The following is a 22,445-nucleotide window of genomic DNA, read 5'->3' as shown; positions in this document are numbered from 1 at the left end:
CCCCTAAATACGGTTTGTTGACTCTATGGGTAGGTAGGTCGTGTAGAGGAGAAACGTTTGGAAACGAAAACAACACTTACAATGAATGATAGAAGAGAAAAAAAAAGTGTAAAACTGCACGTATGTTTGTTTTGGTTTGTTATGATGTGGCTAAGGGCACCGGCGGAAAAAGCGGAAGAAGGCCCTTTGGAGATGGGAGTTTGCTCTTTGAGGTTATGTTGAAGATCATATTTTGAGGTTAGACTGAATGTTTAATGCGAAAAATTTCTGAAAATTTCATTTTGAAGGCTTTTTAATGTTAAAATACGAGAAAAAAGTGATTTTAAACAAATTTGGATAAAATTGTATCAAAAATTATGAAAAATTTGTCATATTTTAGAAGATTTGATCAAAATTTTATAATTTTTAGAATTAATTTGAATATATTTTGATCAAATTTATCTAAAAATATGACAAATTTTCATAATTTACTCAGTTTTGTCAGTTTTTGGGTTTGAACATTTAAAAAGATCAAAAAGTCAAATTAGATCTCAAAATCTTATCATATATACAAAAATTTGAGGTTATGTTTTGATCTAACGATCATTCTAATTTTTTACGAATAAATTAAATTCCATTTTTTTTTATTTATTCTGAATTCAAAATCACATCTGTTTTTCTCTTGAGGTTTTGGTTTTGAAAAAGATAATTTTTATTCATATTTAACTTAAATTCACGTAAAAATGTGTTCAAAAAACTAAAATTTTGATCATAAAATTGAATTTTTAGAAATATTTCAGAAAATTTTCGTTTAAAATTTTCTTCATTCAGAAATTTAAAAAACATTTTTTGAAAATTCGAAAAATTTTTAAATCAGTTGAAGAAATTTATAGGAAAATTTTTAATTTTTTTTATTTTTTGAATTCCTTTATGAAGTTTATTAAAAATTTCATTTGACAAAAAAAAATTTGAAGAATTTACCGAATAAAAATACGACATTATAAATTTAAATTTCGAATCCAAATAAATTTTTTTGAAATAATCTGAATCTTAATTTTGTTAGAAGTAATCATGGAAAAAAAATTTTTTTTTTTTTAGATTTTTGATTTTAATTTTTTAATATTTTCAAAGATTTTTGAAGCTCTTTATGATTTTTATTCACAAATTTTTTTTATAATTTTTGATTTTTTTTTTTGTAAACGTTTGAAAAAGATTGAATCGTTTGAAGTATTTTAAACGTTTAGAAGACAATTGATTTAAAATTTGATTAATTTTTGGAAGAAAAATGAATCTAAATAGTCGTAAAAGGCTCAAAAATACTTGACAAGTAATTTTTTCTAACAAAATTTTTTTATTAAAAGACATTTTGTAGACAGAAAAATGAAATTTGAATCAAAATTTTGAAAAAAATTATATTTTTAAGAAATTTTGATTCAAATTTCAATTTTCTGTCTATAAAATGTCTTCTAAAATAACTTCGAAACTTTTTTAACTTTGAAAAAATGACTTGTCAAGCCTTTTTGAGCCTTTATACGACTTTCAAACTCATTTTCTTATAAAAATCAATCAAAATTTCATTCAAACGTATCTTAAACGTTTAAAATCGTTTTCAAACGTTTACAATTTTTCATCAAATTTTTTAACAAATATTTATTAAGATCATTTTTAAAAAATTTCACAATATCATTTAATCCAAACCAAGCAATTTTCCGTGAGAAAAACTCTCCTTAACACGTCCTAACATGTTCAAATCCTCGCCAACGATTCCAAACGATTCCAATTTCGTCACACAATGAATGAGTCACCTATACTACGATATTTACTACAACAACTCGCATCTTGCCATGCGGTTCACATGAATGAATTGAAAACGTTTGCACAGCGACAACGCCTTATACAGGGAACGTTCTAGAACATCGGCTTCTGCTATAAATAGCTGCGTTCCCGTCGTCGTCGTCGTAGAAGCGTTTGAACAGTCGTGAGTGAAACAACTCAAAGTATTAAAAAAAGAAGCAAGAGAAAAATATTTTTGTTGTGAGAAAAAGTATTAAAATGGTAGTGAAAAAAGACTGTCAGTGAGTCATCTGCAACGAAAAGCAAAAAAAAAATCAAAACAAAGTGTAAAATGTAGCTGCAGTGTTCAGGATCCATTTCCTGAGTGAAATTGGAGAAAATCCAAAAAAAAAATTGAAAATTCGATGTAGTTGCAAGTGTGGAAACTTCCAACTGAACCGACTCCGGCAAGAGGGTCAAAAGTCGCTCCGAGCAGAAGAAGAATGGTCAAAAAAGAGGAAACTTCGAAACGTAAGCCTTTGATGAATCATTTCTTTTAAAAAAATCGCCGTAGACGCCAGCAGCGCAACGTTCGGGGGGAGTCATCAGATGACATCTTCGTCGTTGTTGCCATAATTTTCCAACGAGGAAATCGTTCAAGGTAATTTCTAAAAAAAAAAAGAAAAAAAAAATGTAAGTTTTTCAAAAAAAAATTTTAAAAATTACAGTTCGTAAGAGAGTTCGTTGTGAAAGTTGTCGAAAGAGAAAAATACGTTTTGAAACGATTAGTAGGAAAAAAAAGTCAGGCGTGAGTTAGAGTAGCGTTAAAAAGTTCGCTGAGAGTTGCTGAGGTGTCACCGGAAGTTGCTTCCTAAAATCTGCCGACTGCCGGGACAACAGAAAAAAACCTTCGTATTACCCACACTTTGAAAAATTCGACAAAAAATGCGAATGGTAATTGTCTTAAAATTATTTAATTAGTCGATAAATTTTTTTTCCTTCTTTTTTTAAAAAATAAATTTCTATCAAAAAATAAGCGGCAAGCATTCTTGAACATTTTTTTGAATTTTTTTAAGCATGTCACGTGCCAACTTTTCAAGAGAAGGATCTCCTTGGGTTTCAAAGTGCTAAAAATTGATGGAGGAGAAGCTGATGATGAGCCTGTCTCAGCGCCCAAACGAGATCCTTTCTTTTTTAAAGAATTTTCGAATGTCATGAGTTTCCAAGGCTTTAAAATTTTAGATTCTGTGAGCCCGCAGAGTCCTCAATGACGAAAAATTCGATTTTTTTTTCTTCTCGCTTTTTAGTTTGAGTGTTTTTACGGATTTCATGGGGCTACCATATGAACGCTTGCGATGTCAGTGAGCCCGCTGGCATGTCCGTAAAAAGAGACACCCACTAAAAGTTTTTCTCTCGAAAACCTGTCTCGTGTCATGCTTTTTTTTTCGGAGATTTGGACCAATTTAGTTTCAAACCTTGCGTAATTTCGTGATGTTATGAAATGTGACGTCATGAAAATTTTTAAACAAGATTTGGAAAAAGGGATATAATGTAAATTGTAACGACTGGAGTGAGCCCGCTTCGGTGTCCAAATCTTTTTTGAGGGTTTTTAAATTAGGCTCAGAAGGTTTTTTAATTAGAAAAATTAGATTAGAGGGTAAGGATGAAGGTAAGGAGGATTTTATGTGCATTTTTTGAGGGTTTTCTTTTATTTTTAAGTTTTTAATTAAAAAAAACGGGCAGAAATCGGTGTCATTGTAATACGTCTTGGGTCACGTACAAGTGCAATGTGTGACGATGCAATTTTTTCGTCTCTGGGATGCACAGAACGCCGTATGCTGTGTATTGTTGGGGTTTTTTCAGAATTATGCAACCTGGGCAAGGGGTTTTTCAGTTTTTTGTGACCTGGGATTCTCGTACAGGATGCTACAGAAACGCGTATAACTTTGCGAGTCTATATCTCGGGACTTTTCCATGAATTTTGTAAAAAGTTCTTCCATAAAATGTAGCTTTTGAGCTCCTCTTTAAACTTTCCAAGGGTAAAAAGTGCCTCAGACTGAAGGAAATGCCCGAAAATGAGGGAGCAAGCCCCGGCGATTAATAAGGCAATGCCTTAAATTCCATGAGATAAGGCGTCGCTTGTAAGATTTAAGGCGAAGCTGTGTAAAAATAAAGCGTCGCCTTTAAAAAAATTATTTGAAATTTTTAGACGTTAAAAAGCTTCATGTTTGATTAATTTTGAAGAGTTTTCGTTAAATTTTGATAGAAAATAATGTTTAAAATTCAAAATTAGTTAAAATAAATGAAAAAATAATATTTTTGGCTTTAAAATGTTTATTGAAATATTATTAGAAGCTTCAGTCAATTTTTTAAAATTTATTTAAAATTTTTGTCAAGCGAAAGAACATTTTTATTTAAATAATTTTTTACGAAGAAAAAGTTAATTTTTACTTCAAGATTCACAAAAAGAATGTTAAATTAAATGAATTAATTAATTTAAATTATTTTTTATTTAAAAATTTAATGAATAGAAGATTCTCAATTTTTAATAAGGGAAAATAAAATTAAATTTCGTTCAAATTGAATAAATATTATGATAAACATTTATTGTTTAAAAAATAATATAAGTCTTAAAAATGCAGAATTTCAAAAAAATTACGAAAAAATATTTAAAAAATATATATAAATATAAATTAATTAGAATTATTTTTTCGAGTCGAATAAAAAAATATTAAATTTAAATATTTAAATTAATTTTAAATAATTATTTATTATTCAAAATTATTTTTAAAAATTTTATTTTAAAATGCAGAAACTTAAAAAAAATAATATAAAAAGTTTCTTCGAGTCGAGTAAAAAATATTAAATTAAAATATTAAAAATAAAATTAAAGTTTTAAAACAATATGAGAAAATAAATGACTAAATTAGAAAAGGTTAATTAGATATTTGAGAAAATTTAATTAAAATATAAAAAAAAATCAGAAACTTTTTTTTATCAAAAATTAAACATTGAAGAATAAATAAAATTGTTTGCTTAAAAATATTCATTTAAAAAAGTAGTTAAAAAATTTGGCTCAGATTTTTTTTAATTTTACAGAAAAATAATACTTACCTTCGAAATTAATAAAAATCTTCTAAAAAAATTCAAACACAAAAAAATATATAATTTTCATTTTGGTTTTATATTTAAAAAACGTGATTTTATACATTTTCATTTTTTTTATAATAATAATAATAATTAATTATTTTTTTTTGTTTCAAGTAAATACAATAATAATTAATTAATAATAATAATTAATTGGAATAGTACACTATAGTTCTTTTTTAATTAATTATTTGTTCGATTTTAATATATTTTCACTTTTAATAATTAATAATAATTTAATAAGCAAAGTTCTTTCATTTTTTTTTATACAACGTTCTTTTTCTTTTTACATTTTACACAAAAATTTGTCGCTTGGCAAAACGAAATGTTGTCTGTCTCTATTAATCAGTCCATTTTTTTTTATTTAATTTAAAACGTGTATTTTTTTAGAGTTATTGATAATTATTTTTTTTTATTTAGGCAAAATTGATGCACATTTTTTATACAACTATTTTATCTATATTTTTATATGTTTGAGTTTTTTTTTGTTTAAATATATCTATTGGGGGATTCTTATCATCAAGTATGGATTTGAAAGGGAATTATAAGTAACATTTTTTTCATTATTATTTTTTTTTATTAGTAATTTGTCTTTTTTTAATTATTTATTATTTTTTTATGTTTAATATTTATTGCAAATCATAAGTTTTTATGATAAATGCCCTCGATTAAAAAAATTTTTTTAAATTAAAAAAAAAAAAACTGTGACAGAGTTGTTTGTTTATTTTGAACTGCAAGGCAGGAACTAATAGATCTTTTTTTTCTGTTAGTTTTTTATTTATCCGTTTTATTGATTTTTTTGAACTTTTGAGTAACTTTTCTGTTGTTTTTTGCTGTAAATCATAAATTTTGTTGTACATTTCAATAGGAAACAAGTTACGTTCGAGCTTCGTTTTTTAGACAGATTTTTTTTAATAATTAAAAATTATTTTTTTTTTAATTAAAAAATGAAGCAGACCCTTTCATTTTATATTTTTTGTGTGTGCCAATGCTATATATTTTTACTATTTTTTTTTTTTAATTATCAACATTTCTTTTATTTATTTTTTTTTTAACTAAAACAAATAATTAATTGCATTTACTTATGAAACCTTCGTGCAATTCAATCTAGATTTGTTTTATTTTTTTTTTTCTAATTATTTTGACCAATTTTGAGATTTTTTCATGACTTTTATGGTCTTTTCAAATAATTTACATTTTATTTGTTGAGAGATAAAAAATTTCGATTTTTTTACAAGAGATAATTTTTTTTATTTACAATTTTTTTTTATTAATTTATTATTTTTTATTGTTAATTTTTTTTTAATAAACGTTCCTTACAAACTAAGTTAGATCACAAAATTGTCCATTTAATTTATTTTTTTATTATTTTTTTTCTAAACTCATTTTAATGGTTTATTCCATGTGTTTTTTTGCTTTTTGAGCTGAATTTCGTACAAAATAAAAGCACCACGGCCATTTTTTTTACAGTTTTAGACAAAATTATTTAAAATTAACAATTCCTTGGTACAAAAATTACGAAAAAAAATTTTTTTATTGTTTTTATTTGAATTTTTATTCATTACTCTTAATTTTATTTATATATCTTTGATCCTACATAACAATTAGAGTCCGTGAAAAGTTGTTATTTTGGTATTTTTAAGCAAACAAAAGAAAAAACAAACTTAAATTAATGAAAAAATGAGTAAAATGACGTCGACTAACATTACAATTTAAAATTGTAAGGCAGTTGTTGCTTAATTAAACGTGCGGATGGCGTTGAATCATCTGAGTAACGTGAAAAATGTGCAAACCAGCATCACTGTCGCACTCCATTGCGTTGTCGTGGATGAACTTGTGTCGGAACATGTGCCTAAAAAAAATTTTTCAATGTAAATTTTCAATTTTAAGACGAGAAAAATAATTTTTCTTACTGAATTGCGTAATATTGGACACAAGATGCCGATCTGAGGGCGTCATTTGAGTCGGTGTACTGCGGAAACACGAATCGCCCACGATGAAATTTCCCGTTTGACCATCGGGGTTCTGTTTAAAAGTGATGCAAACACCGTGACTCGAGCCAACGTGCTTTGCCACGACAAAAGTTGTTGAATTTTCGGTCCATTGTCCGTGACACAAGTATTCTACAAGACAAAATTATTATTAAAAATTGATTTTTTAAAAAATTTAAAAGAAAAATTACCTTCATCTCCCTCATCGGAGCAACTTGGGTTCACATCGATGACATTATGTTGCGTGCATCCCATCCGAAGACGTCGGTTAGCTTTGAAATCGATCATGCAACCGGGCGAATCGCGTTTTGAACGAGGCTCAAGAGCTGTTATGGGTTCTTCTTCGGTATTTTCTTCGTCGATTATCGCTCGACGATGTCTCGGAGAGAGACTTCTGCCCGCAGATTGCCATAATTGTTCACTTTCTTCGCTATTGCGGAAACTTAGGGTGCCATGACGTCTGTGATATGTGTCGTGATGATGATGGGCATGTCCTCGTTTGTGTCGTGATGTCATATAAGGAGGTCCGATTCGACCTCGGATGAGATACGAGCCCTCCATTGGGCAAACAGATGATTCAGCGTTTGTTGCTGGAAAGAAAAAAATCGATTAAAATTGGAAAAAATAATTTTTTTTTAAATTAAATTATTAATTTTTGGTTTTTAATTTATTTTAATTATTTTTTTATTAATTTAAAAATTTTTATAGTTTTTTAAAAATTAAATTAGATAAAAAAATTATTAATTTTAATTTTTTAATTCGTTTAAAATATTTTGAATTAATATAAAAAAATTTTTTTAATTTTAAAAATCGAAAATTAATTAATTTAAATTTTTAAAAATTCAGTTAAATTATATTTTAATAATTTAAATATTTTTTATTATTTAAAAAAAAAATTAAATCGAATATTAATTAATCTTTATTTTTTAAAAATTTTTATAAACTCTAATTTTTTTTAAAATTAAATTAATTTTTTTAATTATTTCAATAATTAATTTCAAAATCGAAAATTCAATTAATTTTATTGAAATTTTTATTTAAATTAAATTTTAAAATTATTTATTTAAAAAATTATTTTAAATTAAAAAATAATTAATTTTAATTGGAATATATTTTTTTTAAATTAAAATAATTTAAAAATAATTTATTTTTAAAATATTATTTTAATTCAAAAAATTTATTGTTTAAAAATTTTTATTTAAAAAATTATTAAAATATTTATTTAAATTAATTAATTAAAATTAAAAAATAATTAATTTAAAATTGAATATAATTTAAAATTTATTTTAATTTTTTAGTTGAATTTTTAAAATTAATTATTTATTTTTCTGATGAGAAAAAAATTTTTTTTGAGAAAACTCACCAAGTAACGTAACATATGGCATCTTATTGGGATCAAAATGATCAGGGGCACATGCATCTTCTACCCTCGTTGCTGGTTTTCCCATCTGAATTTCCGCAACATGAGTATCGCGACGATAGAAAATCATGCACATAAACCCAGATTTACTAAAAAAATTTAAAAATTTAGGTTAAAAATTCAGAAAAATGTTCAAGAATGCAATTTATTTACCATCCCGTCGTGTAATGAACCACCGCTTGCATCTCATCCTGCGTCTGTTTATTGATTTGCTCACACAATGCGCGAGTTTCCATGTAACCCGTTTGCTTTAGAATGTGCATCGAGCCATCACTTTGATGAAAAACGTAACCAGCGTTGCCCATTAGCGCGTGCCAATGCTTTGGGCCCTTGAACCACGTCGGGAAGTCACATCGCTCCGTCGGTTGTGCCTTGCGGAGTGTCATTATGCGTGAGCCGACCTACAAAAAAAAATCATTTTTTCATTAAAATTTTAGTTTTTAATTTTTTTACGCAAAAAAGTGTGGGTTTCAGATAATTTTTATCAAAAAATATCTCTTCCAGATAATTTCTGCGTATAAAATTCGTAAGTAAACCGTCAAAAGGTAAATTTTTTTGCATACCTCAGCACTTTCCAGTCCATTGCATGTCGCATCTCCGGATTGCGCCAACTTGTATTCAGCATCTTTTGCGCCGCCTACACGAAAAAACAGCGAAAAACCATTGAAAAAAGTCCGTAAGTGCGTTGAAACCTGCGAAAATCTTACCCATAGATTGAATTTTCTCGTAAACGAAGCAACGGAAGCGTTCCTCATTCGATGTCGCGTGATGATGTGTGACAAGTCCCACGAGATAACGTGCATTACCGTCCTTCCAAGTTGCTAGACAGGTTAATTCCTCAACTGAAAAAGCGTGAAAAATTAGTAAAAACCCAAAAATTGACGAAAAATAAATCTTACCTGTGCTCTCAGTGTCGTGAACATCGGGACACGCCTGAAAACTCAACAGCAAACGACTATCTTCAGTGCAACTCTCGATATTGCTGACAGGATTTTTGCATTCGCCGTGCCCGCGATTGTATGTGAATGTGAAGGGACCTAAAAAGAAGCAAAGAAAAGTGTGAAAAGACTCGAAAGACTCTGAAAAAGTGAAGAAAAGTCCGAAAATTGAGGTCCAAGTGTCGCAAAAAAGTCACAGAAGTGAAGTGAGCGTCGAAAAGTGTGAAGAAAAATCATCTGAAGAGCAAAAAATTTTAAAAATAAGATAAAATAGTCAATTTTTTGTAGTTTTTCCTTAACAGAAATCACCACAAAAATTTTTTTTCGTTAAATTTTTACCATTAAACCGAATTAAAACCTATCCTGAGCCAAATTTCTGTGTGAAAACCAACAATATTACCTGAAATTACTTCAAAAAGTGTACCTTGAAATTTTTGCCTTAACAATTAAAGCAATTTTTTCTTAAAAAAAAAAGTTTTTTTAAAGTCGTCTTTCCCGCGGGGGTTCGAAGCCCCTTGCGGAAGTGTAAAAAAAAAATAACATTCCATTAAAAAAAAAATATTAAAAAAATTAAAAAAAAAAATAAAATAATATTTGCGTGTGTTTGAGCCAAAAATATAATTTTAAGTCAAAAAAAGTGTCATAAAAGCAATTTTTCCTTAAAGAAGGCCTTATTAGCTTACGTTCGTGTACTTATGATTTCAATTTTTTTTTAAGTGTGGCTAACTTTTAGAGTGAAATCGTAAAAAAAAGCTAAAAAAATTATCCTACAGCTGAAAAAATACTCAAATTTCTTTGAAATTTTGCTTTTTTTGAACCTTAAGTGCATTTATTAACTTATAAAAAGTCATCAAAGTATCAAAAGTGGTTGTAAAATTTAAATTTTTTAAGACAATAATACAAAAGAAGTCGTTAATTGGTTAAAAACTAAGGAAATCAGGTACAGGCACTCCTTTTAGGGGGGTGACCTGAGTAAAGGAACCAAAAAAAAATTTTTTTTAAAGTAGAACTAACAAAAATTAGTGATTAGAAGTGTTTTTGCTCAATTTAGTGGCATAAAAATTTATTCTGAACCAATTCGCTTAAGACAATTAAAATAAAAAACTACCTGGCGCTTCCATAAGTTATAATTTTAATTCTCTTGCTACCAGAATTTCATACGAATTTCAAACCTCACCCTTCTACGTGAATTATTTTCAGCATTAACGCCTAATTTTATGTACAAATTTACAAAAAAACACCCAAAAATAGCTTTCTTCAACGAAAATTAAAAACTTGATGAAAAAAACTTCAAATAAAATTTCGAAAGCCGAGAACATTAAATTACGAAAAGAGTCCGAACTTAAAAAAAATCGACACCCCTCGCGGGGGGTTGTCGCGTCATCGTCATCGATTCTTGGCAATAAGTCTGATTAGAATTAAGAAAAAAAAACTTACCTTTCAGTGGACATTTCACCGCTTCTGCGTTCTCCTTGAACATACTGTACAGCAGAGCATCTCCCGGAATTTGTTCGCACAAATATTGAAGAGTTTCTCGTTGTCTGCAACCGGGACCTAAATTTAATTTTAAAGCGGAAGCGGAAAAAAAATTAAATATTAATAAGATTTATTTTTGTTTATAAAAAAATAATTAAAAAAAAAATTAAAAAAATCGAAAAATTATTATTATAAAAAAAAAAAAAAAAAAAAAATATTGGAATGGAATAGAGTAGAGGGTTAAATTTTAATGTTTAAATGATTGATGAAACATCTACAAATAACTTTTGATTTTTTTTTAAATTAATTTTTTTCATTAATAATATTGCTAACCATCTTTATTATTATTATTTAAATTATTATTTTGCCATAAATTCATATTAAATTTTTTTTTAACATTTTTTTTTGAATAACCACCTTTTGCATAAATTTTAAGTATATTAAGATTTTTTTATCACAAAAACACAGACAACCATTATACACATTATACAACATATATATTACTTTTATTATTAATACCTTTTTTTATATTATTATCATCATATATATATTTTTTTAACATACATTTTCAATAATAATAAACATATATAATTTTTTTTTATTATTTTTTTAACTTTTTGAATAAAAACGCACAAAAATCATCCACAGCACGCATTACTATAATAATATTAACATATATATATGATATAGCGTCCTTTGTGAGTGCAGCAAAAAAATATATTTATTACACAATCAGTGTGACCTTTTCTGCAAGTGACAACAAAAAAACCTTTTATTCGTAAATAAATAATTATTAAAAAAAATATATATAAAAAAGTGTATGAAATGTAATATTATCATAACACATCGTCTATCAGAATTAAAAATTTTTAATATTAAAAAAATAATAATAAAATATTGTAATATTATCAATTAAGAAGTATGTAGTATTAACGCAAAAAAATGGATGTGTTGAAAACTTTTGTGTCGCGCACTAAAGAGTGTTGATGTACTGAATTATACAACATAATTCAACTTCCAATAATTTTATAACTTTTTAGTGTACCGAAAAGTTTTTTTTTTAAATATTTTTTTTTTTTATAAATTTATAGTAATTATAATTATTCCGGTCCTTTAGTCTCATTAAATTTTTGTGTTTACGCAGATTATTATCATCATCATTATTATTATTATTTTATCCTTTATTATATTTTTAGATTATCTGACACATTTTAATTGGTAAAAAATTTTTTTTATCTTTTTTTTTTGTTTCAATCAATTATTATTTCAATTCATTTAAATCACACTCGCGTGAATTCTTTTATCATATATTTTTATATATGTTTAAACATATATGTTTAAATTAAAATAATTAATAATCCTGGACCGACCTCTATTGTGTTTGAGTTTTTTGTGGTTTTTTATTTATTTTATTTTTTTTTTGGTGAAAACACAACACATCCAACATATATAGTATAAAAGTATAACATACAATAAAAATTATTATTATTGCTTTATTTTATTATATATTATTTTAAACATATATTTCGCATGTGACTATGACATATCATTATTATTATCATTTTAATGTTATCGAACAGCAGTGATGACGTGCTGATATTTAATATGTGTTGTATCTGTGGGTTGAGGTTTTGTAATTATTATATTAGATGTATGCTGTAGGATGTTGTAAAAATAAAATAATAAAAAAATATGTGAAATGGAGTAGTATAATATCACTGGTTTAATTGATTTAAGGTGATTTTATTATTTTTTTTCATTTTTTATTATTTTTATTTTTTTTTTCATGTAACAGCGTTTAATATTATTATAGGATTTAAACATTACCTCGCTAACAAACTTGCAAATGCACGCAAAATATTAATTTTTTAAGCAATAATATTAAAAAAAAAAAATAAAAATTATATGATTATAAAATAAAAGGCATTATTTCAACTCGAGCCTACTTCTGTGTCTAATTCATAAAAAATTGTAACATATGACACAAAGGGGTGAATGTTTCCCAACTTTTTGTTGAGGAAGTGTGATTAAAGTCGGAAATAATGCCAATAACCCACACACACAGCTCTTTATTTTCTTTAATTTTCCTAATTTTTTAGCATTGTCACGGCCTTTGATTCCATAATTTGATAAAATTATTTCAATCCATGCTTGCGTAACTTAAATATACAACGTTTAATTTTGTTTGTTTCTTAACTTTCCCTACGCGCCACGCACTTTTCTTCATGGCAAAAAGTTAATTAATTAAATTTAATAATTAAAATGTGGGCTACGTACCAAAATTTAAAAATATATAACTCTAAAGTAAATGTTTAAATGTCTGCTAATGATTAGAATATTATATCAGCTCTTAATATTAAAAATATATAGGATGCTTTTTTGGAAAAATAATCTTTAAAAAACAACTTAGAAGAAGTGGAGAGTTACGTATTTTTTATTATTATTAATAAGCTTTGAACTGTAGAAATTTGGAGTAAACCATACTTTCAAATATTCATATATATTATATAATATATAATAATAATCATAATATTAATATATATAATATTATATATAATAATATATATTAAAAATTAATAATAATAATTAATAACTCAGAGATCAACTTTTTCTTGCATTAAAAAGTTTCCAATTTGGTCGACATACATTTTTCAAGGTATCAGTAATAAGATGCAAAAAAGTGTTAGTTGATGGCTTACTATATATTAAAAAATATATCTTGCTGCAAAATTAATATTAAGATTTGATCTATAATATATTATATATGTTAGTGGTCTAATTAACGGTACACAAACATCACAAAAAAATATCAAGACAGAAACATGGATGAGTGTTAAAGACATCTTCTTTCGTAAGGACACAGCTGCACTCTTTATTGTCCTTGATGGTGTTTAGTTACTAAACATATATAATAAAAAAAATAATATATATGATCCAGATTAATAGTTGGTAATACCTTCAGTGAATAGTTAATATATGGCATAATATCCGAATAACATCTCAGGATAGTGTGAAAAATTTCAACGAAAAATTATTGAAAAATGGTAGAAATTTAATAATTTTAAGTTTATGGAGTTTGGTTTTTTTTTCAATATTTTTTTTTCTATATAAAAAAATAATTTTTAAAAAAATATAAAAAAAAATTTAAAAATTTTAAAAAATGTATAAAAAAAAATAATTAGTATATAGCAATGCACGGTCATTTTATATATTATAGTATATCAATCAAAAAATGCTTTCCTATTTAAAAATTTCAAAAAAATAAGATAACCCTCAGCTGAACGGACACCATAGTAACAGAAAATATTGTTTGTCACCAACTTCTAATAATAATATTAAAAATTCACTCAAAAAATAATAATAAAAAAGTTGCAAGTGTGTAATAATAAATTTTTGTCATATTTTCTAAGATGTGGTGAATATATAAAACTTTAACAACTTAGAAAAACTACTCAAAGTTTGTTTTATTTCAAAAAAGTTTACGATTTTTCTTACGAAAAAAATGGCATCAGTTATCTTGTTAAATAAAGTGTAAGTGTGTTTTTCTCTGATTTTTTCGTTTTTTCAAATTATTTTATAAAAAAAGTTATTTTTTGAAAAAAATATATATTATTCGTAATGGAAATTTTTTGTGTTTCGTCGTTCTATTCAGTGTTCAAGAACAGTCATCAACAACAAATTTTCATAAATAAATAATACAAATGATGTTTTATGATGGTTTTTAATGATGATGATTATAATAGCGGTTTAATATATAATGATGGTGATTATAAATATATAATTATGTGAAAATGCTCAATATTCAGTTTTTTGTTTTTTTTGGGTCTACAAGAGTGGTTAGCAATATATATCATTTTTTTTTTGTTTCTTTATGATGATTAAAAATGATGTTAATGATGATGACGATAAATTATAAAAAAAAATATTACAAAAGTGTTGCATCACATCATATATTTTATATATAATAATAATAATAATGGAAAATTGGGATTAGAAAAGAAAAAAAAGCTGAGAAAAACTAAGAATAAAATGTTAAAAAAATATAAAAAAGTGAAAAAAGAGAAAAATAGAGTAATAGAGTAAAGAGAGTATAAGAGGAATAGTATAAGAAAAAAGGAAATGTTTACAAATACAAACGGAAACAAACTTCACACACCGGGCAGCCCATCCCAACATTTTTGTTTTTTTTATTATTATAAATATTTTTACGTTTATAAATATTTACGATCCTCATTATAATAACATTTTATTATTTTTTTTTGCGATATCCGAAATAAGAAATTGTTGTTGAGTGAAAAACGAGAACGAGACAATTTTGCAAGCATTTTAATAATAAAAAAAATATTTTTTTTATAATTTATATATAATATATATATTAATAGAAAAATGGAACAAACACATCAACAGACAATTAAAATTATTTTTTAATAAATATAATATATAATAATAACTTTTTAATCAAAAAATATATAATAAAATATTTTTTCTCGTGAAAAAAATTTAAACAATAAATTTTAATTTTTAATACGCGAAGCCCCATATAATAAATAAATATATATATTAATAATAATTAATGACTCCTCGGTATTTTCAAGGTTCTTTTCAACACTCAACGGACTAATATTATATAAAAATGTGTTTTTTTTCTTCGTTCTGATGTGATTTAATGTAAATGTGGTGTAAATATTTATTATATATAAATATGTATAAAAAATTAGCACAAACATATATAAAAACATAACAAAAGTTCATAAAAATATATTCAACGTAAAAACATTTAGTATACACAAAAAATAAATGGTGCGCTTTCAAAATGATATAAAACTTAAAAGGACACTTATTTTTTTTTTTTGTAATGATCATGATCAACGTACACAATACAAAAATGTTTGACAGTGTGTTTTTAGTGAAAAAAGTGTAAAATATGTATATTAATGTTTTATTATTTTTTTTTATACAAAGATGAGAGAAGAGAAGAGAGAGAAGAGGCATACAACAAATATTATGTTATCACACACAAAATGAAACAAAATTCATGCGGCTGTTGGTACAATTATTATTATATATGTATATGATGATAAAATGATATTAGTTTCTTTATTATTACAAATGAGATGAAATGAAGTGAAAATTATAATATTTTTTTTTTAACTAAAAATAATTCAAAAAGTGTGATTTTTCTTAATTTCTCAACTTTACAAACTAAAAAAGTGATTTTTGTCTATTTTAATTACTATCATTGTGCAAAGTGCAACCTCAATATTTATCAAACTTTTAATAACTTTTCAATCACAATTGTTTAAAAATGTTTAAAATCATGAAAATAATGTAAAACTATCACAAAAAGCTCAATCCGCATCGTAATTCAAGATATTTTAATAATTATCATTGATCATTATTATATAAACTTTTATGTACGAGAGAAAACGTCTTGAATTTAAATCTATAATAATTGCCAATAGAATATTATCAATCATATAGAAGCATACTGTGGAAAAGTTTGTTTGATGAACTCTTCTTGCAACCAACAACAACAAAATCGTCGACGACGACTATAAGATAAAGTCGAGAATAGAACAACAAGTTGAAGTAAAATAAGAAAAAAATAAAAAGAACAATACTATAAAAGCAAATACCAGAACAATGAAAGGTACACAGCGAGAAACAACAGATAGCACAAAAGAAAGATTAACATTTTAAAAGACGTTGGAAGAAAATATTTTTTAAATATAGAAATTTATTCGTTTCATCGCGTGAAAACTTTTATGTTTTTTTCTTCAGTCAGTTCAGTGAGTGAACGAGAGATGGAAAATAAGAAGAAGTAGAAGAAGAAAAGTTAAACATTGAAAATGTATTATGCTAAAAGTTTTGAGTTGAGTTTGTATTTCTGTTTAACATTGAACTTTTACATTTATTTTCGGTTTATCTTCGATTTGATACCTTTCCAGTGAAACGAAGATGCCCAGTTGAAAATTTTGTGGTAAAGAACTTTCGAAACGTGAAGTTATCATACTTGGGTTAAAATTAAGACTAAATATTTAAGAAAAGTGTGAACTTGTGAAAAATGTTACTGAATTATATTATTTTTATTTTGAATGAAAAATTATCATAAGATAAGACTTTTAAAAGACTGAAAAGTGTTAATGTTCCATAAACTTAATTTTTGGTTAATGTGAAGTATTCTATACAGTAAAAATATCATTAATTATTATCTTATATTCAATTATTATTGAGTTTTTAAGAAGTACTGAACTAAGAGTTGATATTCATTAAACCAGATGAAACATATATTGACGAATTAAAAACTTATTGAGCATTGTGTCTATTGAGAATTAATAAATTTTTTGACTTTATTAAACTATTAGCAATACAAGTATCAATAAGACTTTATAACTTAAGCTGAAACGTTATATTTTGATGATATCCTGCTGATTTAATAAACCAAATACTCAAACCAGTCAAAGTTGAAAGCAACTAATCTACGTAATTGAACATCTTAATGAGAAATAAAGAAGCTGTTAGTTGATTCCAACTGATTTGTGAATAATCTACGAAGTATTAAACAACGTATTATAGTATCGATGTCCTACTATTGAAGTTATTAAAATGAAAGCATTATAAGATGAACGTTTTGATGAACTACGATGAAAAAAATTTGTCCTGTATCATTGTTTAAGCAAACCAACCAAATATGTTTAACCAAATATGATAGAAAATGTTGTCAATTCGTATATCTAAACTTACAAAAAGAATAATATCGCAATATGAAGATTTTATGAAAAAACCTTGAGTTCCTTGAGAAATTCCAAAAGTTAAAGTCATATTGTGTTAATTTTTAACACGACTGAAGATTAAACAAAAGTAAATTTGGAGATTCATTTAATAGATGTAATAGCTAGATGCTAAAGCTCTTGAAGAAAAAAAACGATGTAAAATGAGATATTCAGAACAATAAAATATTATTATTATTAATATGAAGATTGATGAAATAAGAGAGATGCTCGTTTTTGACTAAAGTATACGTAAATATTTCTTTAAGGAAGAGTCCGAAAGCTTGTTTTATTAAAGGATATTGTTGAACTCTATCAGAAAAGCTGCGAGTTATCATTAAATACAACCATATTAAATTAACAATTGAAAGATATTTAAAACCATTAAGTATTCAAGAAATGAATGTCACGATTTAAGTTTTATAGAAATGCGAAAACTCATATCCATTTGAAAATTTATGAAAACTAAAGAATACGTTCAAAGACTAAAAATCGTTAAGAGTTAAGTAAATGAGTGAAAATATCAAAGAATCGTAATTTCAATGAATTTTTTAGAAACAAATCTGAGTTGAAAGAGTTTTGAGATTGTATGACTTCAAATCTATTGAAAACTGAAAATTTCACAAGAATTTCTATCTGGGTCATTAGACGACGTCAACATCACCGAACCAAAGTTAAAGTTCGCAGAAAAAAGGATGAATAAATGATAAGTTTCGCTCGTTTTAAAAATAGTCGGTCGAGTGGGTGGCGGGAGGGATCACTCGACTAAAAAAATCAAAGAAACAACTTGGAAAAAAGTTCAAAAAGATTCGTGATAATGATGATAAAGTCATTTTGTGGCGCGTTCTTATCCCCCCTTTTTTCCCGATGATTGTTCGCATGTGAAATTTGTCGAACACGTCGCAAAAGTGAATTCAATGAACAGAAAATGTGATTATTATTGCGAAAGCGACGAGACTCGGGGATTCTTGTTGTCGCGGTTATTATCTTGCGCTTGCATGAAAAAGGAAATTATGTCGCTTCAGTCTACAACAGACATCATCATGTGTGTGTGTGAGCGATGCGCGTTTAAAAACAGGGAAAAGCCACAACATTGCAAATTATGTTCGCAATTAAAATACCTGCGAGAAATTATTAGTGAGTACCTTGCTTCGCTCAACAAACGCGTCAAGTGCCTCGAAAATTCTTCGCTTGCCTGCCTAACGTATTAAAATAATCAGAAATGCAAGCAGCCACACGATATTAAATTTTGTATGTAGTAATAATAAAGTCGCTGTATGTTTTGTAATGAACATGATCATGACATAATACACTCGTTCGTTGGTTCGTTTAACGATGAGCAGAGATGAAGAAGAAGAGGAGACGACCCGCCTATTCGCTTCTTGTGCGACGCGCGAAACAAGAGCGGAGCTATACCACACCGACTTTTATTATAATCATAATGTTCTTGTGTTGCGATGAGCGAATAATGTTTAAAATTAGCAAGATGCTGACGACGATACGCTCTTTTTTTTTAGTTAAAACACGACCAACTAGTCAGAAAAGTGCATTTTAATATTATTTTTTATGCGATGTAATTTTTGTTTTGATGTTTTTCCTCCTTTTTTTAAGCAGTTTTTTTTTCATGAACATGATTTTTTGTTGGAAAATGTAGTAAACAAAGTTAATCACGAGGCAAAAGAAGTGAGTGAATGGAAAAAATTGAGTTCATTAAGGAGCTTATGGCATGGAAAAAGAGCTTTTAAGCAACATTTTAACATATTATTTGTGGAGCAAAATGAGTCTTAAGTATTTAAAATGATGCAGTATTATACTGAAAATTATGAAAATATTTTCAAGTTTTGAATAATAATCAATGAAAATGTGTAAAGGTCATTTAAAGGTCATGAAATTTAAAAAATTGAAGAATTTGTTTGAAAATATGAAAAATGTAAAAGAAAAAGTGTTAAATGGGTTCATATTATAAAATATGTTACATGAAACAAAGAAAAATATTGAAATCTTCAACAATTTATCAAGTTAAAGTTAAATTGAAGACTGAAAATCATTAAAAATGGGCAGATCTTGTATCAAAAGTGTATTTTCTTCAAATAGCGGGTTGAAAGATGTTAGAAAAAAAATTGAAATTTCTGAAAATATTAAAATATTTTTATAAAAGGGGCTTAAGTAAAAATATTTCGATGTTGAGATAAACTAAAAATATTCTTTAATACAGACTTTTGGTTTAAGAGCGTTGAGAATTGTTGAAAAATTATGAAAGATGTAAAAATATTTAACTCAACCATTATTCAAGTTCATTAAATTGCTTAAAATTATTCAAAACGTTCAAGTATGGATAAAAATTTGTCTTGAATGAAAATATTTTATTTCGTAAAAAGAACTTAAAAATTATAATATTGATAAAATTTTATCATAAATGGTTAAAAATTTAAAAAAATATGAAAAATGTGAGATTTAAGTTGTTTTCAATCATTATAATCAATGAAAATGTGTAAAGGTCATTTAAAGGTCATGAAACTTAAAAAAATGGGAAATTTGTTGAAATATATGAAAAATATAAAAGAACAAGTGTTGTGGTTTTATTCATCAAAATATATAAAATCTGCTTGAAATTCATCAAAAAGTCAGAAAATTACTAAAAACCAATGAAAAATTCACAAATATGGTTTGAAATGGATTTTCAATTGAATTTATATTTCACTGCAAAGTTAATTAAAACTCATGAAAAGCCTAAAATGGCCTTAAATTGTTGAAAAAATGTCAAAACTTTGAAGTTTCTGAACTCAGTCAATATTCTAAGTCATCCGAAGAATAAAAATTTTTCAAAAAACTGTTAAAATAAATCAAGAAATATTAAAAATTATCAAAAATCGAAACTTTTGTGCTCCATCGATAAATAAAAATGACCGTTATTGATTCAAATTCTTAATAAAAAAAAATTTTTTGATATTCAACTCAAAGCTATCTCCTCAAATAAATGCTTCATAGGCTAAGAAATGTCATAAAATGCTTAACTTCGTTCAAAATCTATCCAAAAATATTGAATTTAAGCTAAAAATATCCTGTCAACGTATGATTTATACAATTTTCTATATAAAAAACCGCTAAAACATCAAGCTTAACACCCAACGAGTTGTGCCTCGTCAGAAAAATCTTCAATTCCAATCACGTGATATCGGTTTCCATCTTAATAACACGTCATTTTGATAACTCATAAAAAACGGTCATGTCATTAATGATCTATTCTACTTTGACACCGGAAATGCCCGCACTCACACATAAAAAGGGACATTTTTTCCATTTTATTCTCGCAATAAATAACATCCTTAAAGCTGAAACTGTTTGTCCATAATTCCTTATAAATATACGGGAAACTTATCTTTCTCATGGCGAAAATACTTTTTTAATGCCGAAACATAAACTGCCCATTGGCTAGCTGCTGGTTGAATGGACCAAACCAGAAGAAGAAGGAAAAACTTTTTATCGCACATTTTTATATAAATACAAGTATTTACTATTTGAATGGTTTGTGGCAATATGGAAGAGGCGAACATACACGAAAAAATAAAAAAAATATGAAGTTGACATAGTTTACGGTTTAGTCAACAAGAAAAATTTCTGGTATTATATTTTATTGCATATGTCACATGACTTCGTTCCATTTCGAGCTGAATGAAAAACCGAGCGAATGAAGTTGTTCAGAACGAAATTTTTTTACAACTTTTATTTCATTTTTTTTTAATCTGCAACCGATTTGTGTATGTTGAGGAAAAACACACGAGGGAATAGAAAACTAATTTCAAAGCTGTCGAATTACTGTTTTTATTATTATTATTTTTTTCTCTCAACATTTTTTTTTGTGTTGTTGGCAAATGTTCAGAGAATCGAGAACATTCGGAAAAGCAGAAGAAGAAGAAATATTGTCAATGGAAGGAAGGTGTGAAAAAATTACAAATAAATATCTCAGGTGAAGCGAAATCAGGTCCTGCTCTATAAATTTTTTTTCAATGTGAAATGCGAGGCGAAATGGAGGGAATTGCTAATGAGACGAAGTAACTTATTGAAATTGAATGCCATTGAAAAAGAAAAAAAAATGAAATTTATCGAATTTTATGGAAAAAAAATAAAATAAAAATTTGACCTACTAAATACTACTGAAATGGTTGAGTCCCAAAAATTCAAATGAAAATTTTATTATGAATTTCGAGAAAATAAAAAAATTCGTCGAAAATTGTACAAAATGTAGAAAATTAATGAACAGGCTGAAAAATCATCAATTTGAACCAATTTAAGTTTCTGAGTATCAAGCTGAATTTTTCATGAAGTCTTCTGAGAGGAAATTCTTTGGAAATTTGTTCGTTATTGAAATAATGGTTAAATTATGAACGTACTGAAAATATATGGAATAAACGATTTTATTAAATTTAGCGTCAAATTTGTCACAAATATGAATTGAATATGAAGTATGAATATGAAGCTAAATTAAAACTGAATTGATTGAAATTCAACTGTAAAAAATGTTTAAAAATTAACAGCTTAAATTCTGGCTATCGAGTCGAATAAATGATTGAAAATGTGGAAATTATACAAGAAATTTAGAAAAAAAATTTGAATAATTAAAATTTTGAAGAAATTTTTACTAATTTTACTAAAACCGACTCAAATATTTAATACAAATATTTAAAGGAGAAATTTCTGAAGAAAAATTTGAAAAAAAAAATTTAATAAATTTTTATCGAAGTTTTCTTAATAGATCTGATTGAATTCTCAAGTATTTTGTTATTTTTAGTGAAATGTGAATTTTTCTTGAATTTAAATATTTTATCGAAGAATTTTTAATTAAATCTGGTTTAATTCTCTGAATTAATTCATTTCGATTTTTTTTTTGTTAAAATCTTATTTTTATTTGAATATTAAAAAAGATAAAATTTAAGATTTTTCGTTTATTAAA

The 22,445-nt window shown here is 26.0% G+C and overlaps 2 protein-coding genes and 1 long non-coding RNA gene across 4 annotated transcripts in view; 1 reads left to right on the top strand and 2 right to left on the bottom strand.

The window, feature by feature from the left end:
• The window catches only part of LOC134836089 (thioredoxin domain-containing protein 9), a 358,198-nt gene that overhangs the window by 142,099 nt on the left and 193,654 nt on the right, over positions 1–22,445 (bottom strand). The window lies entirely within an intron of this gene.
• On the top strand, positions 1,948–11,924 carry LOC134836090 (uncharacterized). The gene is made up of 3 exons (XR_010162250.1): positions 1,948–2,413; positions 2,481–2,706; positions 8,815–11,924. It is a non-coding gene; the product is annotated as an uncharacterized LOC134836090 (long non-coding RNA).
• The window catches only part of LOC134836085 (uncharacterized), a 181,269-nt gene continuing 165,249 nt past the window's right edge, over positions 6,426–22,445 (bottom strand). For both annotated transcript variants that reach the window (XM_063851274.1, XM_063851275.1), the window contains exons 5-13: positions 10,686–10,802; positions 9,210–9,347; positions 9,018–9,152; positions 8,874–8,947; positions 8,464–8,711; positions 8,254–8,399; positions 7,082–7,480; positions 6,813–7,022; positions 6,426–6,751 (exon numbers count right to left, since the gene is read on the bottom strand). In XM_063851274.1, the coding sequence (XP_063707344.1) occupies positions 6,663–6,751; positions 6,813–7,022; positions 7,082–7,480; positions 8,254–8,399; positions 8,464–8,711; positions 8,874–8,947; positions 9,018–9,152; positions 9,210–9,347; positions 10,686–10,802 (1,556 nt within the window). In that variant the 3' untranslated portion in view covers positions 6,426–6,662. The remainder of the gene's footprint in view (positions 6,752–6,812; positions 7,023–7,081; positions 7,481–8,253; positions 8,400–8,463; positions 8,712–8,873; positions 8,948–9,017; positions 9,153–9,209; positions 9,348–10,685; positions 10,803–22,445) is intronic.

The sequence above is a fragment of the Culicoides brevitarsis genome, chromosome 3 (genome assembly GCF_036172545.1).
Source record: "Culicoides brevitarsis isolate CSIRO-B50_1 chromosome 3, AGI_CSIRO_Cbre_v1, whole genome shotgun sequence".
Lineage (NCBI taxonomy): Eukaryota > Metazoa > Arthropoda > Insecta > Diptera > Ceratopogonidae > Culicoides > Culicoides brevitarsis.
This window is presented reverse-complemented; position numbering and strand designations above follow the sequence as displayed.